The 13,418-nt window shown below is 47.1% G+C and overlaps 1 protein-coding gene across 1 annotated transcript; it reads right to left on the bottom strand.

The window, feature by feature from the left end:
- Positions 1-2,988: 2,988 nt before the first annotated feature.
- On the bottom strand, positions 2,989-12,083 carry LOC100867973 (uncharacterized). Its single transcript, XM_003695600.4, has 3 exons — positions 8,983-12,083; positions 4,722-5,001; positions 2,989-4,163 (listed from the first exon to the last, which is right to left on the bottom strand). Exons 1-3 carry the CDS (start codon positions 9,116-9,118, stop codon positions 3,047-3,049), a joined length of 1,533 nt encoding a protein of 510 aa, XP_003695648.2. The 5' UTR covers positions 9,119-12,083; the 3' UTR covers positions 2,989-3,046.
- Positions 12,084-13,418: the final 1,335 nt, after the last annotated feature.

Here is a 13,418-nt window from a genome sequence, read left to right as displayed (position 1 = left end):
CTTGTTTCTCGTCACTCGATGATTAATTCTCCTTTATTACCACAAACTCGTGAAAAACGATTCACTTGCATTGGAACATATTTAAACAATTTTGTGTCAAAGAGTATGAAAATGCGACTGCAAAAATATCATAAAAACTTGGATCATCGTTCTTAACAGGAAACGTACTTTCCTAGCATCTTGTCGTCATAGGGTTAATCAAAACTCGAGCCAACACTGAAGCGAATTCGCTCGAAGTTCACGCTTATTTCGAAGGCAAAAATTAAGAACGAGATTTAAGAGAGCGTGCGCGCATTACTCTGGCTCGCGCGTGTTACCCGTCCTCTTTTTACCTGCTTATCTTACGGTCGTGGTTAAGACCACCTCGATACGTTATCCGACCGATCCGTTCCACTTGCTGCGACTTACGATTATTCGGAACCGGGCCGATCTCGATGCGTGCCATTCTCTTCGTTAACTCCTTATCCTAACGTCTCCAGACGCTTTGAACAAAACGCGAAATCGAGGAAATCCTTTTTTTTTTTTATCAACGAATCGCAGAGGGAAACGTTGGCAAAGAGTATTGAAAATAATTAAGACGAGCCCAAGGATTGGTAAAGGTAAAATTTCTTTCGATCCACTTTTCGTGTTTCGATCAACGGACGCGATTCCTCGCAGTTGATCGATCGTTCGTGGATTATATGCGCATTGAACGAGTCTGAATTGAAGCAGAATAAACACCGAGGATTTATCTACTATCTTCGTCATTAGCTGGTATCCGGCATCGCACCAGGAACGAGAGTAAATAACTTAGCTTATCTCGATAATGCGAACTAAACACGTAGCGCGTGTAATGTCGTTGCTTTGTAACGATATGCCAGAAACATCGCACAAGTTTGTCGTACATGCATACGCTAGATCTTGTCGTACAGTTTTCACGGGGCGCGCTTGAAATGATAACTCTTCCCTTCGAATATAACATGCTACGTGTTCCCATGATAAATTACGCGCGTTGTCGCAGACACGTATAAAAGACTATTTTCTTCCATTTTCTTACATTTTAACACTTATACCAGATAATTCTTACGATTGTTGGATCGCTTGAAAATCGCGTTTCCCTTTCGAATCATCTTTCGATAAAAACACGTCTCGTCTCATTCCCATTCGCCTATCAACGAATCTTCGATTTCACGATAACCCCATTTCTTATATATTTGCCTTCGATCAATTTCACCTAGAGAAAAAAACCTATGAAATATCAATAAATCAAATATCCGTCCAAATCAAATTATATTCTTTTCTTGGCTTGGGAAGCGTTGCAACAACATCCATCCCCCAATTTCGTGCCACGCAAGATTTACATTCCGTATTACATTTCTCGAGTCCAGTCGGTGAATATCTCCCAGCCAAAGGATCTCCGCTCTAGTCCACTCTAGAAATTCTCGTGTAATATCCAACGATGAAAAGAGAGAGAGAGAGAGAGAGAGAGATCGAGGGAAGCTCGCAGTCGAAAGTCAGTTATCTCCTCGCCGAATAACATTCCCTCCTCTTATCTACGCCTCGGTCTAACAACCGAGGCAGGACACGCTTCGCTCGTGAACTATTAAACTTCGTTATGACCTTGCCGGTGCTTCCAACGTCGCTTTATGCGCCTCGTAAAATTTATCTGGATCCGTGGCTAGCGCGGATTTCGAATTCGACCCTTGTTTACCGCTCTCTAAACGCTGCTTTCTCGAGAATAGCGAGAGGCGAGAGCTCTCCCCCTCTCCTCTCCGTTCCTCTCCACTTCGATTTCTCGTGTCGCCGTTTCAAGAGATTTCGTTGGGAATGCGAGGGATATAATAAAAAAAAAAAAAAAAAAAAAAAAAGAAAGAAAGAAGGGGCGTGATAAAGAGGATGATTTTTATTACAGAGGGACGTATATTCCTGTCTGCGATATCGTTACGGCCACTCTTCCTGCCACTCAGCGAAACGAATCAGCGAGAAAATGTGATTAGATCGCTCGTTGGCAAAGCGTCGAAATGTCGGTATTAATTATTATTATTATTATTATTATTATTTTATGAGTTGCGACTCGCTTGTCTCTGCGGATTATGATTTCTTAGGTTCGATGAAGAAATAATAGGGATAAGATTCTCCAGGTGGAAATCTCGAGTCGAGATATAACGTCGAGAATTTCTTGTAATTTGTTGTAATGAGAAATAAAAAGTGTTAAAGAAGAAGAAGATCGATTGGAAATCCGGATTCGTGATGAAGTTTCGTGATAAAAATTTCGTCGTCGTGTCCTCGATGAGAATAAGGATAGATTCGCTCTTCTTTCGGTTTAGCAAAGAAATTATAATTGGAGCACATTGCGGTTAAACAAGGCGACGGCGTATCCGCGTATACACGGCCATACACGGAGGAAATTTCCCACGAGCGCATTTCATTATCGTATCACCGCGTCGTTGTTGTTGCCTCGGAAAGCCAAGTGGGGTGGAGGCTAGTTTTTATTCTAATTAAAGTTGATATTTATTCTTGAGAGCGGCGTAAAAGCGGTTGTTTACCCTCGCGTTCGCAAGTAGGCTTCGAAGAGCGTTTGATCTTTTTAGGAACGACCGCGATTTACAAGTTGCAAATACCGCATTGTCTCTCTTATCTTATTTCCCAGAGGGATGAAAGCGGAGGCGCATCGCTAAAATAGCTCTCGTTCCAATGCCTCTCTCGTTTTACGCAATCTTCCGTTTTAATTGCGGGACATTATTTATTATTTCGAACAACTTAGCTGCACTTTCCATAACTTTTGCACAAAAAAAGTTTGCAGAGAAGGGAAAGGAAAAAACTTGTGGAAGGAAAAATCTCACGAGAAGTAAAAAATATAATATAAATCCGATCCTTTGCTCCATCCTTTGATTTCGAATCGTTGGAGACGCGACTTACCGAATCACGCGACTTCCTCTTTCTACAACGTAACAATCTTCGTCTGGAACAAAGGAAAAGCGTGAAGCGTATCAATTAACCACACTGCGATCGATTTAATCCTATCCATCCTTTATTATTATGTACACAAGTAGTTCTCCAGAATTCGCTACGCGAACGTTCTCAGATCGGCGAAAACCACTCTCACCCTCCTCTTAAGTTCGTGCGCGTACCTCAACGCGGACTCATCGACCCGAACGTCCTCCATCAAAGCGTCACAGTCCAAATGCGTCTGGTCGCAGGCCCTGTGATGATGCTTCAACACGTCCTCCGGATCGAAATGGTGCGCCCGTCTCGTGGACGGGTTCAACGCGGTCAACGCGTAATGATTGTGCACCGTCAACGCGCGCCTGGTCGAGACGAAACTCTTCACCGAGTCGCCCTCGGGCGAGATACAGGCCGTCCTCACCGTGTCCAGATAACTCGAATCGGTGAGAATATCGGTGGCATCGTTGTCCTCCACCGAGGAATCGTCGCCACCGCTGCTCCTGTTCCTCGTCTGCAGCTCGGGGAAGAAGTAAGCGTTTCTCACCGCGTACGAGGCGAAATCCTTGAATCCCCTTCCAAGCTTCACCCTCTCGTCGAGCAACAACTCGTGCCAGCTCTTCCTCCTGGACGGGACGATCGCCTCGTCGATGTCGATGGGCAGCACGAATTCCGAACGATGAAGATTGTCGTAGAAGCAATGATTGTACGGTATCAGCTCCATGCGTCTCTTGATCCAGATATTCTCGGAGAGGAACCGCCTCCTCGTGATCTTCTCGTTCGGCAGATCACCGGGAAGCGTGAGATTGAACCATCTGATCACGTTCGACCGCTCGTACAGCCTCAACACCCGCAACACGTTCTCGTGGACGTTGAACACGTAGAAGTAGAAGAGTTCGGCGCCCAGTATGCGGTGGAGCTCGACGAATGCGACGATCCTCCTCGAAATATCCTCGTCGAAGTCCAAACCCTTGATGCACAGGGTGAATTGACGGCGTCGCCGCGCCTCGCCGTCCTCGCCCCTGTCCTCGTTGTTTATCGCTAAACTATGACTAGCATTCTGGTGGCAGGGCTCCAGGCCTACGTACACCTTGGACGGCTCGATCGCCGCGTCGGGTGGTAATTGACAACCGACGAGGATCCCCGCGTAGCTGTCCACCGCCTCGCCCCATTCCTCCAGCCAAATGGTCGACACTAGTGCCTCCACGCTCACTGCTCTGCCTCGATCCTCCTCTTCGTACCTGGTTGCAACATAAGCGGCAAGGAAATTATTCGATAATCCGATAAATTTCTCGAACCTGGTTAAACGAGATCGAAATAGGCCGAGTGAGTGTTTCTTCTTCTTCTTTTTTTTTTTCGATCAAAGCATAACCCGGTTTCGCGACTCGATTTGCATAATCGTTCGAATTATGAAAATCGACTGCTTTAATAACGGGGTATAAAGAAAATTTGGGGAAGAAGTTTTGGATAAGAAAGTTAAGATTAAAGCGACTCGAGCTCTCGAAGAAAGGAACCTTCGATCGTTAACCAGAAATAAAAGAAAAGAAAAACCGAAACAACTTCTCACAACTTTGTTTCGCGTAAATTTTTAATTCCGAAACCATTCGTATTTTTCCGATATTTTTCGATTCTGAAGAAAAATCTTCTTTCGGCGATTCCAAGGTAAATTAAAAAAGGAAAAAGAAAAGTTCCAAGAAAAAGAAGAAAAAGAAGAAGAAGAAAAAGAGTACAAAGATGTTATAGCATATATACGAAAGCAAAGATCGAGGAGGAGAATCGAAGGGGCGAAAATGTCTCACCAAACGGTGCAGAAAAGGGCAGAGGTCGGCAGAGGTCCACGTTTAACGCCAATCACCCTGAGGCTTGGATAACCGGCCACTCTCAGGTCCAAGTGGGCGCTGTACAGGAAGAGCTGTCCAGGGATTGTCTCGAGCCACTTCTCGTCGGCTAACTTGAACGTATTTAACGTCGTTCCGTACGTTCCATTACCGTCGCACTCCTTGGAGGGTCTGTAATCGAGTGCCAATCTCCGCGCCCACGAGTAAGCCACGATGCTTCTTGTGCCCGGGGGTACGCCACCTGGAAAATGTGTCAGAGAGATTGAGACCGTGCGATAGTCGCGTGACGCATGCTACGCTCCGCTCATTAACGAGGAAGCGGCGGTGCACGCTTTTCGGCTAATTAATTCCAAGGAACGAGGGCCCGGGGAGGAGGCTAATACCGCTTATTAAAGCTACGTCGCGTGAAAGGCGGACCGCAGCCATGGCACCCATCATCTCGATGTTGTTCCAAGGAAATCTCGTATCCACCGGTTTCCTGATTAATTAGATTCATCCGTTTAGATAATGTTTACGGATAAAATGTTCCAGTTTAATTCTTCGAACGTTACGCACGGTTCGTATGTGTGTATGTGCGCGTGTGTACGTGTATTCAAATGTGCAGGAAAATTTGTGTTTTAATAACGCGATCGTTAAGGAAGCTTTCGAATTTTTTCGACTGTAAAGATGGATGGACGATACGATTAATATTTTAATTGTTGGTAATTACGTAATGCAACTGTATCCGGTGTAACCTTCATTAATACGTGTTATTTTCCCGATTTTTGCATACGAGTTGTACAGATGATTTTATAGTAGGGTTTACAGGAGAGTGGAGGATTAACGGGGAAGGATGGATGTCATTGAGAGCGATAATTGTTAGTAAGCGGTGTGTCGTTCGCTATGAATTTCGCTAGCACAATCTGTACACGGTCGGATCTTAAACCGGACGGAAACGTTACGTTCGTCACGAACGAAGCCGGACGTCGTACGTATCGTGAATACGTTTACGTGTCAGTGGACGATCGTGCCACGTTCGAATCGTTCTTCGTCCGTGTAATTTCTAAGCAATCTCCTTAATCCCTCCTCACTCGAGTCCCGAGAGACGTCGAACCGCGTCACCGACCCGACCGCGCATTCGATTAGTTACGTTTACAGGATTTCAATTGCCTCGTTTGTTAATCACCTTCTCTCTGTCAGCGGAACTCGTTTCCCGCGTAAAAAAAATAATCGCAAAATGATCAGGAGTCACGACCCGTAATACGTATAATTTTAATTTTCCTTTCACGAGATTCAACGGTGAAACGTTTCACTCGTGTCAACGTATAGCTTGCCTAGATTTTGACTTTTTATTATTACGCCGAATTAATCGATGAAAATTTTCTTCCATCCCCCGAAACTGTTCGTTAATTTACGAGGCTCCACGGGATTCCACTCCATCATCGAAATAATTACGTTGACAATCGCTAACAAATCCATCCACTCATTACAACAAACATTAATCACCGTATAACCGCAAAGCCCGAAAGGCAACACGAACGACGCGTTTATAGCCGATATTTCATTCCTTTCTTCGAACACCTTATCGCTCGCTTAATCACGCGCAAGCCTCCACTTTCCGACCGTGTACTCGCGCGCATAAAATATCAATTTTCCGTTAATCCTCGAATCGAAGCGGCGTCGATTAAATCCTCTTCCTCTTTCCGCGATCGTCTTCTCTCCTCTCCCTTCCTCGTCCTCGTGTAAAACAATTTGTTCCGATCGAGCGGAACAGCCTCCATGCATCTTGCATCCGTGTACCATCCTCCTTAAAAATTGTGTCTATACGCTTGACCCAACGACCGCGCGTTGTGCCGATGCCAATCTTTTACCATCCTCGCTTCCTCCTTTCCCTCCGAGACTCCACGGTTCACCGGCTATTTAGAGACAGAGAGAGAGAGAGAGAGAGAGAGAGAGAGAGAGAGAGAGAGAGAGAGAGAGAGAGAGAGAGAGAGATTTTCTGCGTGGATCCGAAGTGAACGAGAATGAAGGAAGAAAAAAAGCTCGTGTTCTTCGATACGTCGCGATGGAAAGTTTTTTATATTATATCGAATACTTTTACGAATAATGGAATTTTCGATTAGATGGTCGTTCATTGTTATTGCTCGAGAGTTCGTTTATAAGATATATGCTGAATATTTTCGATCAAATCGTTCGAACGAAACATATCCGATCTTACGATTCATATTTTTCTTTTTTCTATTATATAAATTTTCATTAATTATTTCCAAGATTTAAAAGAGTTTAAGAGGAGTCGGGGAATAAGGAAGGAAAACGGTCAATGTGTACGCGGCGTTACGTGAAAGTCCGAGATGAATCGAGCTGTAAATTACGTCACCTAATGAAGTCGCTACCGCCAAGGAACCGTGTAAAGATTTGTGTTCACGATAAGCCCGTGTCACCGCACCGCGGTTGATTTATGGCCCAAGGTGGGGTGAGGTTTTTGCACGCGATTCCAGGCCGACTCGATTTCGACGGTTTTCTCCGCTCGAATTATTTTCTCCGCTGTCGGTCCTCCATTCGGGAATGGAAATAGTTGTTCTTCGTTCATTGATTTTAATCGGTCGGCGGGACGAAACGAAACGACCGTTTCGAAACGCTTTCGCGGAATGCAAAGAAAAAAAGAAAGAAAAAAAGAATGAGAAGAGAAAAGAAATTCTCTCGCGATATTGTAAAATCGATCGAAAGTTCAAAAGAGAAATTTATCGTCTCTATTCTCTAGAATGGAATGAAAGAAAGTTTAGAAGAATCGCGTCGGAGGGGGATTCCAGTCGTGAACCATAAACGCTGAATCTACACGTTCAACTTCTCGCAAGACGTTTCTCTCATTGGTTACAAACCGTAACGTATTATGTACGAGCCACGTTGAATCCCTCGTCGAACAACTTATTCAAAAGGGAATCCAGCGTGTAATTCAAAGAGAAACGCACAAGCCTCGTTAGAATTGACGCGATTAAGCGTAATAGTTGAAGGTATGAATCGATGGCCGGCACGCTTGGAATTTTCCTATTCTTTGTCGGCCGCGTCCAACACCGGGAAACTATTCGTAGATAGGAAATGTAGATAGGAAACAGTGAAGTACAAATCTTTCTTCGTTTGGAACAAGAATGATCGCGTGGCACGTGAGAACTGTTGGACTTCCTTTTCTTATCGATCGGCCGTCTGAAAAGATTTTCTCGTCGCCGTCTTCCTCTCGTCACTTTTATCCTCGCTCGAACTTTTCTTCTTTTCCGTCACTCGTGTCACTCGGGAATACCTTCCCTCTCTGAAATTATGGCTGGTAATAAAACGTTTACGATTTCATAAAGACGGTGAATAATTACGTTACAAGTGGGATGTATAAGAATGTGATGCGAACCGACAAGTCCCATAAAGTTACGTAATATTTTTTAATAGAGAGACGAATTTATTAAGAGTCGAAAAGAAAAAGAATATATATATTTGTTTTATTCTATTTACGAACGAGATAACACGTTGAATGCATTCATTTAAACGCAACTTATTCGAGATATTCAAATCTCTAGTAGAGATTATAAAAAAACGATCCGATTCGTCGATTCAATTCTATACCCTCGGATCCGTCGCTTCGATCATCGATTAAAATTGCTTCCTTCTCTCAGAAAGATCTTTTTTAAAGATCAATCGATAAAGAGAGTATGAATCTCTCGTAATATCGTGGATAGATTGCAGTTTTTTGATATGCAAATACGCGGTATACAGGAAACGATTTGCGACGTTTAAAGAGAAACTGTTATCGATTTGAACGTGATCTCGATGATTGAGAAAACAAATTTTAGATCGTCGAAAATTAGAAAATTCGCTCGTATCTCGTTCTCGAACCAAGGAGGGGATGCATTCGAGCATTTCTTTGGCAAATGAGAATGCAAAGGAGAAAGAAAAATCCGCTCCGACCCACGTGTATCGAATGATCCTGTAGCAAAAAGAAGAAGAAAAAAAAAGGAAAAGGAGATCGAGAAAAGATGAGCCGTGTCTAATCGCTTGCCGCGTAACCATCTAAGATACGAAGAAAGAGGGAGGAGCGAAAGAGGGAGGGAGAGAGGGAGGGGGGGGAGGGAGGAGGAGGAAATAAAAGCGGGCATTGTTAGGTGGCAAAGGAGTTGCGAACCGTTGAGCGATAACGAAAGGGCAAAGGTCGCGCGCTGCTGGAGGCGAAGGAGCGCGGGCAACGGAGAAAATTGCTTACCAGGCGTGGGAGGAGGATCCGCCGGTGGATCCGGGAGTTGTGGCGGCGAATCGAGCAGAGTCAACACGCACAACGCTGTGACCAGCACCGCGATCAGGCCCACTCTGCACAGCCTCCTCGTCCCCGCGACCGACATATTTTCTTTCTTTCTTCTCCCTTCGTCCACCCCCGCCAGACTTCGTTCTTTCACTTCGTTCCACTTTCGTTCACCTTCCACCAAGCTTCTTCGAAAAGGTTCTCCGACCTATCCATGTCACCCGCCAATGATCGATTTCGAGGGAGGATCCTCTCCCACTCCTCGATGAGGGATGAAAAGATTTCTTTCGTGGAAAAGAAAAGAAAAAAAATATCCTACGATCAGGTCCCTTTCTCCGTTCGGCCTAGATTCGAGCCAAACGACACGACGACGATGACGACGACGACGACGCGACGCGAGAACAGGAAACGTTTAACGTCATTTTCCACGATATCTCGCGCTATCTCGATAGGCATGCGCGAGAGGTTCAGGTTTCGAACGTCACACGATCGTTGGCAGATCCGTTACAGGAATGAAATCGATATCAGCGCCGAAGTGACGCATCTCTCCTAGCTATCGCCTCGAATTCGCGGTGAATCGATCAGCGGGATCAGGCTTTTCTGGTTCACGCTGCTTTGCATAACACGCTCCGCTACACTTTCATCGTTCTTAACGCTTCTTCACGCTGCTCTAATGATCCGCCAGAAGAATCAAGCGACATATATATATATATATACACGCGGCGGACTGGTTCACTGGAATCGCGGAAATCTGGAGTTATAGGATGTGGTGGTAGCTTTTAAACGCGATCTTGGCGTGCGTAGCGGTCGTTCGACATCCGAGATTGAAAGTTGGCACGCGATTCGACTCGACGCGTGGCCACTTTCCACTTTCCACGATCGAGTCTAATCCTCGAAACGTGGAAAAAAAAAAATATTCTCCTCCGTCCAACTTTTCTTTTCTTCTTTTTCTTCTTCTTCTTCTTCTTTTTCTTCTTTTTATATCTTCTATCTTCTATCGAGAGCTCGATCGATCGATCGATGAGAGCGATTCTAGAGGATGGGACGAACTCGTTCTTTCGCTCTCGAAATCTCGAAGATCGGCGGCGATCCGATCGAATCTCGTAGGGTGTTCTCGGAAAAGCGGATTCCCGCTCGTAGATCGACAGACCGGTACGAGAGGACGCAGAGGACGAGACGCGCGACCAACCTGTTTAATAGTCGCGCCCCGTGTGTGGGTTCCAAGGTGAGCACACACGAATCCGTCCGTTTCCAAGCTGCGTAAAAACCAGCGTGGAAGCTGTGCACGACCTCCCACGCGACGACGCTCCCCCGCTTCTCTTCGTAGAAACGATGGACCATGTATGGTCGGTCGCGTTGCCTATCCCTGCATTCCTCCCCTCGCTCCCTCGATAATCTAATTAACCTGGTATCTCTGTCGCTTCCAACGTTTTTTGCCCGCCACCAAGTTTCTTCTGTGTCCCGTCAATCCTTGCTCTCGCTCTCTCTCTCTCTCTCTCTCTCCCTCCCTGCTCGCCTTTGCTCGCCTTTTTACCCCTTCCCTCCCTCCCTCCCTCCCTCCCTCTCGATCTGTTTTCTTTTCGCTCGACAACTTCTTCCTCGGCCTCTTCTTTCTCGGCCGCTTATTTGTACCACGGATCACGGGATCAATGGATCGATCCCGTCTCCAGAAGAAAGGGATCGTTATCGAGTCCGTGCGTGGACGGAGACGTGCGTGGAGGGACGGGCGCGTATCACAATTCAGGCTGGCGTGACCATTCCAAATTCATTCGACATCGGTCGGATTCGCCTTCTCCGGAACGATGAACGCGTGGAACGATGGTGATGAGATTGCGTTTCTTTGTCGCTCGATCCACTTATTTCGAACCGTGAGAACCGATCGCTTGATCGACGTCCCTATTTACCGATCGAACGAGGAGGAGGAGGAGGAGGAGGAGGAGGAGGAGAAGGAGTAAAACGTTCCTCTCCTAGCTCTGTCCTCCCTGCTGCCTCTTCACTATTGACCACGCGGCGGCGTTCCGCCGCGTCGCGTATCTGGAACAGTCCCCCGCTAGTTAACCGACCGTTCGAGAACGTTTGTGAGGCGTCGTCGTAATAATATTCGTGTCGCTCGCCGACCACTGCTCGCCGTCCACTCCCGTTTCCCGTCTTCTTGTTTTTATCGATCGACTCGTTTCCCGATCGGGGCGACGCGCGGCCACCAGGACGAACGTCGACGGCCACAACAACGCCACTTCCGCTCTTCATAGTCTAACGATCCGAGGATCCGTACTCCTCCCGTGTTTTTTCCCCCAACCACAACTCGGTGAAATCCGTATTCACGGTGGCGGATCGATTTGATCGAAACCGCGCGTTGGTTGTGCAGCACCGGTTTTATTAAAATTCACCTGTGGCCAGAACGTTTCGTCTCTCGTTTCCTCCTTTATCGGCCGCTCGTATCCTTCGCTTTTCCCACTCGCATCGCGATTGGAAAGTTGAAACTGGTATCGCCTCTCCCCGCGCGATCCATGATCATCGCGAGCAACAAGAGAGAGAGAGAACGGTACGCGAGCTCGAAATTAATCCTAGATTAATCCTCGCCGCATCGCGCGCCCGATCACCAATTATATCGTTCCTCGATCGAATTTCCTCCTCGCGATCATCATCATCGTCATCATCCAACCGTAGTTAACCGCGCCACGCTCCATCCTTCGTCGAATTAACACAACCGCGGATCGTTAATTATAATCACTGTCCGTCCACCACCGGAGGGCACGGTAATCTTGACACCTTTATAATCCTTCTGCAACGACCGAAGCATGGAATCGAATCTTGACGACACTCTTCGTTCCTTTCCAATTCCAGCGGGAAAAACGTGGAGACGATCTCGAAAGGGATCGCCTGGAGCGGGTATCGGTCGCGATACAGGGAGAAAGAGAGGGGAAGAAATAGAGAGCACGTGGTCCACCCCCAAAAAACACAGCCGGTGCAAACGTACGTGGGCGCACGTGGTCCGCGGATCGACCGAGCGGATTGGCGCAATCTCGCCTGCGCGAGAGTCCGGAGCGTACTGCGTACGAGCGGGAGGTGAACGCGCCACCACAGCCAGCTCGAGTCCCGACGACTTTGGACCCGTTGCCTCCTCGCCGTTTGCCAACACGCCAATGCGCCTTCCCATCCCTACTCGCCTCCTCGCCGCGGCTACGACCTACCTCTTCCTGCCTCCTCGTCGTCGTCGTCGTCGCCGCTCCTCTGCTGCCTAGCTGCTGCTCCTGCTGCTCCTGCTACTACTACTCCGTTCTGCTTCTCCTCCGGATAGTTAGTTGACTTTACCTTGTCGCAGCCTTGCGAACCACGCCGCCGAGCCTCCTTCCAGCCTCTGTTTTCTTTTCATATTCGCGCGATTCGAGATCCGTTTTATCCATCTTCTTTTCATCCAAAACCACTCTGAATCGATCTTTTGGTTTTTCCTTTCTCATGTTCGAGGATTGATCGAGGATTGGAAAAAGTGTCCGATTGCTTTTCACGCTTTACAAGTTGGCCAAGTTGAAAGTTTCAATGGGGACGTCAAGTCGAACAGTGAGTACGCAAAAGTTACGCCTCGATACGAATACGAATTAGTCGATCCATCGGTTAACTTCTTCTAATCTCACGATACACTTGCTCGAACTGCAATCGAAAGTGAACGAAGCGAGGCTAGAAATATCCCGTCTAACAAGAATGTCGGTAAGAAAGCACCGATGAATTTGGTAACACCGGCAGCCTCGAGCGCGTCCGTATACGCTTAATCGTTTCCCGGTTTTTCCCCATCCGCAAACAAACGGAGGAGGGGATCCTCCGTGTCCCTGGTGATCGACGATACCTTTCAGATTGCGCCACCTTCTCTCCCCTCTCCCGCTCCGCAGCTTAACGTCTCTTTTTTCCACCGTCTCGCCGACCACCGTGAAGCCACTTGTTGTTGTACTTGTCAAAGCGTATTGCACGTTGACCGATGGCAGCTGTGGCGGCGGCGAACCAACCGACCGACTTCGTTCCCAAGACTGCTGCTCGCATACGACACGGAGAGAGAGAGAGAGAGAGAGAGAGAGAGAGAGAGAGAGAGAGATGGGAGGAACGTTACGTGTATATTTTTTATAATATGGAATGCTCGAAGATCGGGTAAGGTTGGAGATAGTTGGAGATAGAACACGCGAGGGAGTCGAATTCATTGGCCAAGGGGAATGAAATTCGTAGGTGCGAACGGTTTGGTGGAGCGGTTGCCGCTTAATGTTTGCTCTGCGAAAGAGACTGATGACTGCAAGAACGATTCGAGACGGTTGTCCGTGAGCAGCGTAATTATTCCGTGGCTACCCGGAGACGGCGAGGATCCGTGTTTCAAGGGCATGGAAATTGTACTACCGCCATTAGGATTTAAATCCTGG

The sequence above is a fragment of the Apis florea genome, unplaced genomic scaffold (genome assembly GCF_048593485.1).
Source record: "Apis florea isolate Af1SG1 unplaced genomic scaffold, ASM4859348v1 contig_3367_pilon, whole genome shotgun sequence".
NCBI lineage: Eukaryota > Metazoa > Arthropoda > Insecta > Hymenoptera > Apidae > Apis > Apis florea.
The sequence above is the reverse complement of the archived record's forward strand: the minus strand, read 5'-3'. Positions and strand labels throughout refer to the sequence as shown.

Excerpts from the sequence above, each read along its gene's own strand:
- LOC100867973 (XM_003695600.4), bottom strand. The coding sequence starts at position 9,118 with ATGTCGGTCGCGGGGACGAGGAGGCTGTGCAGAGTGGGCCTGATCGCG. Across the intron at positions 5,002-8,982 it reads GGATCCTCCTCCCACGCCTG|GTGGCGTACCCCCGGGCACA; the intron begins GTAAGCAATTTT and ends CACATTTTCCAG. Across the intron at positions 4,164-4,721 it reads GCCCTTTTCTGCACCGTTTG|GTACGAAGAGGAGGATCGAG; the intron begins GTGAGACATTTT and ends TGTTGCAACCAG.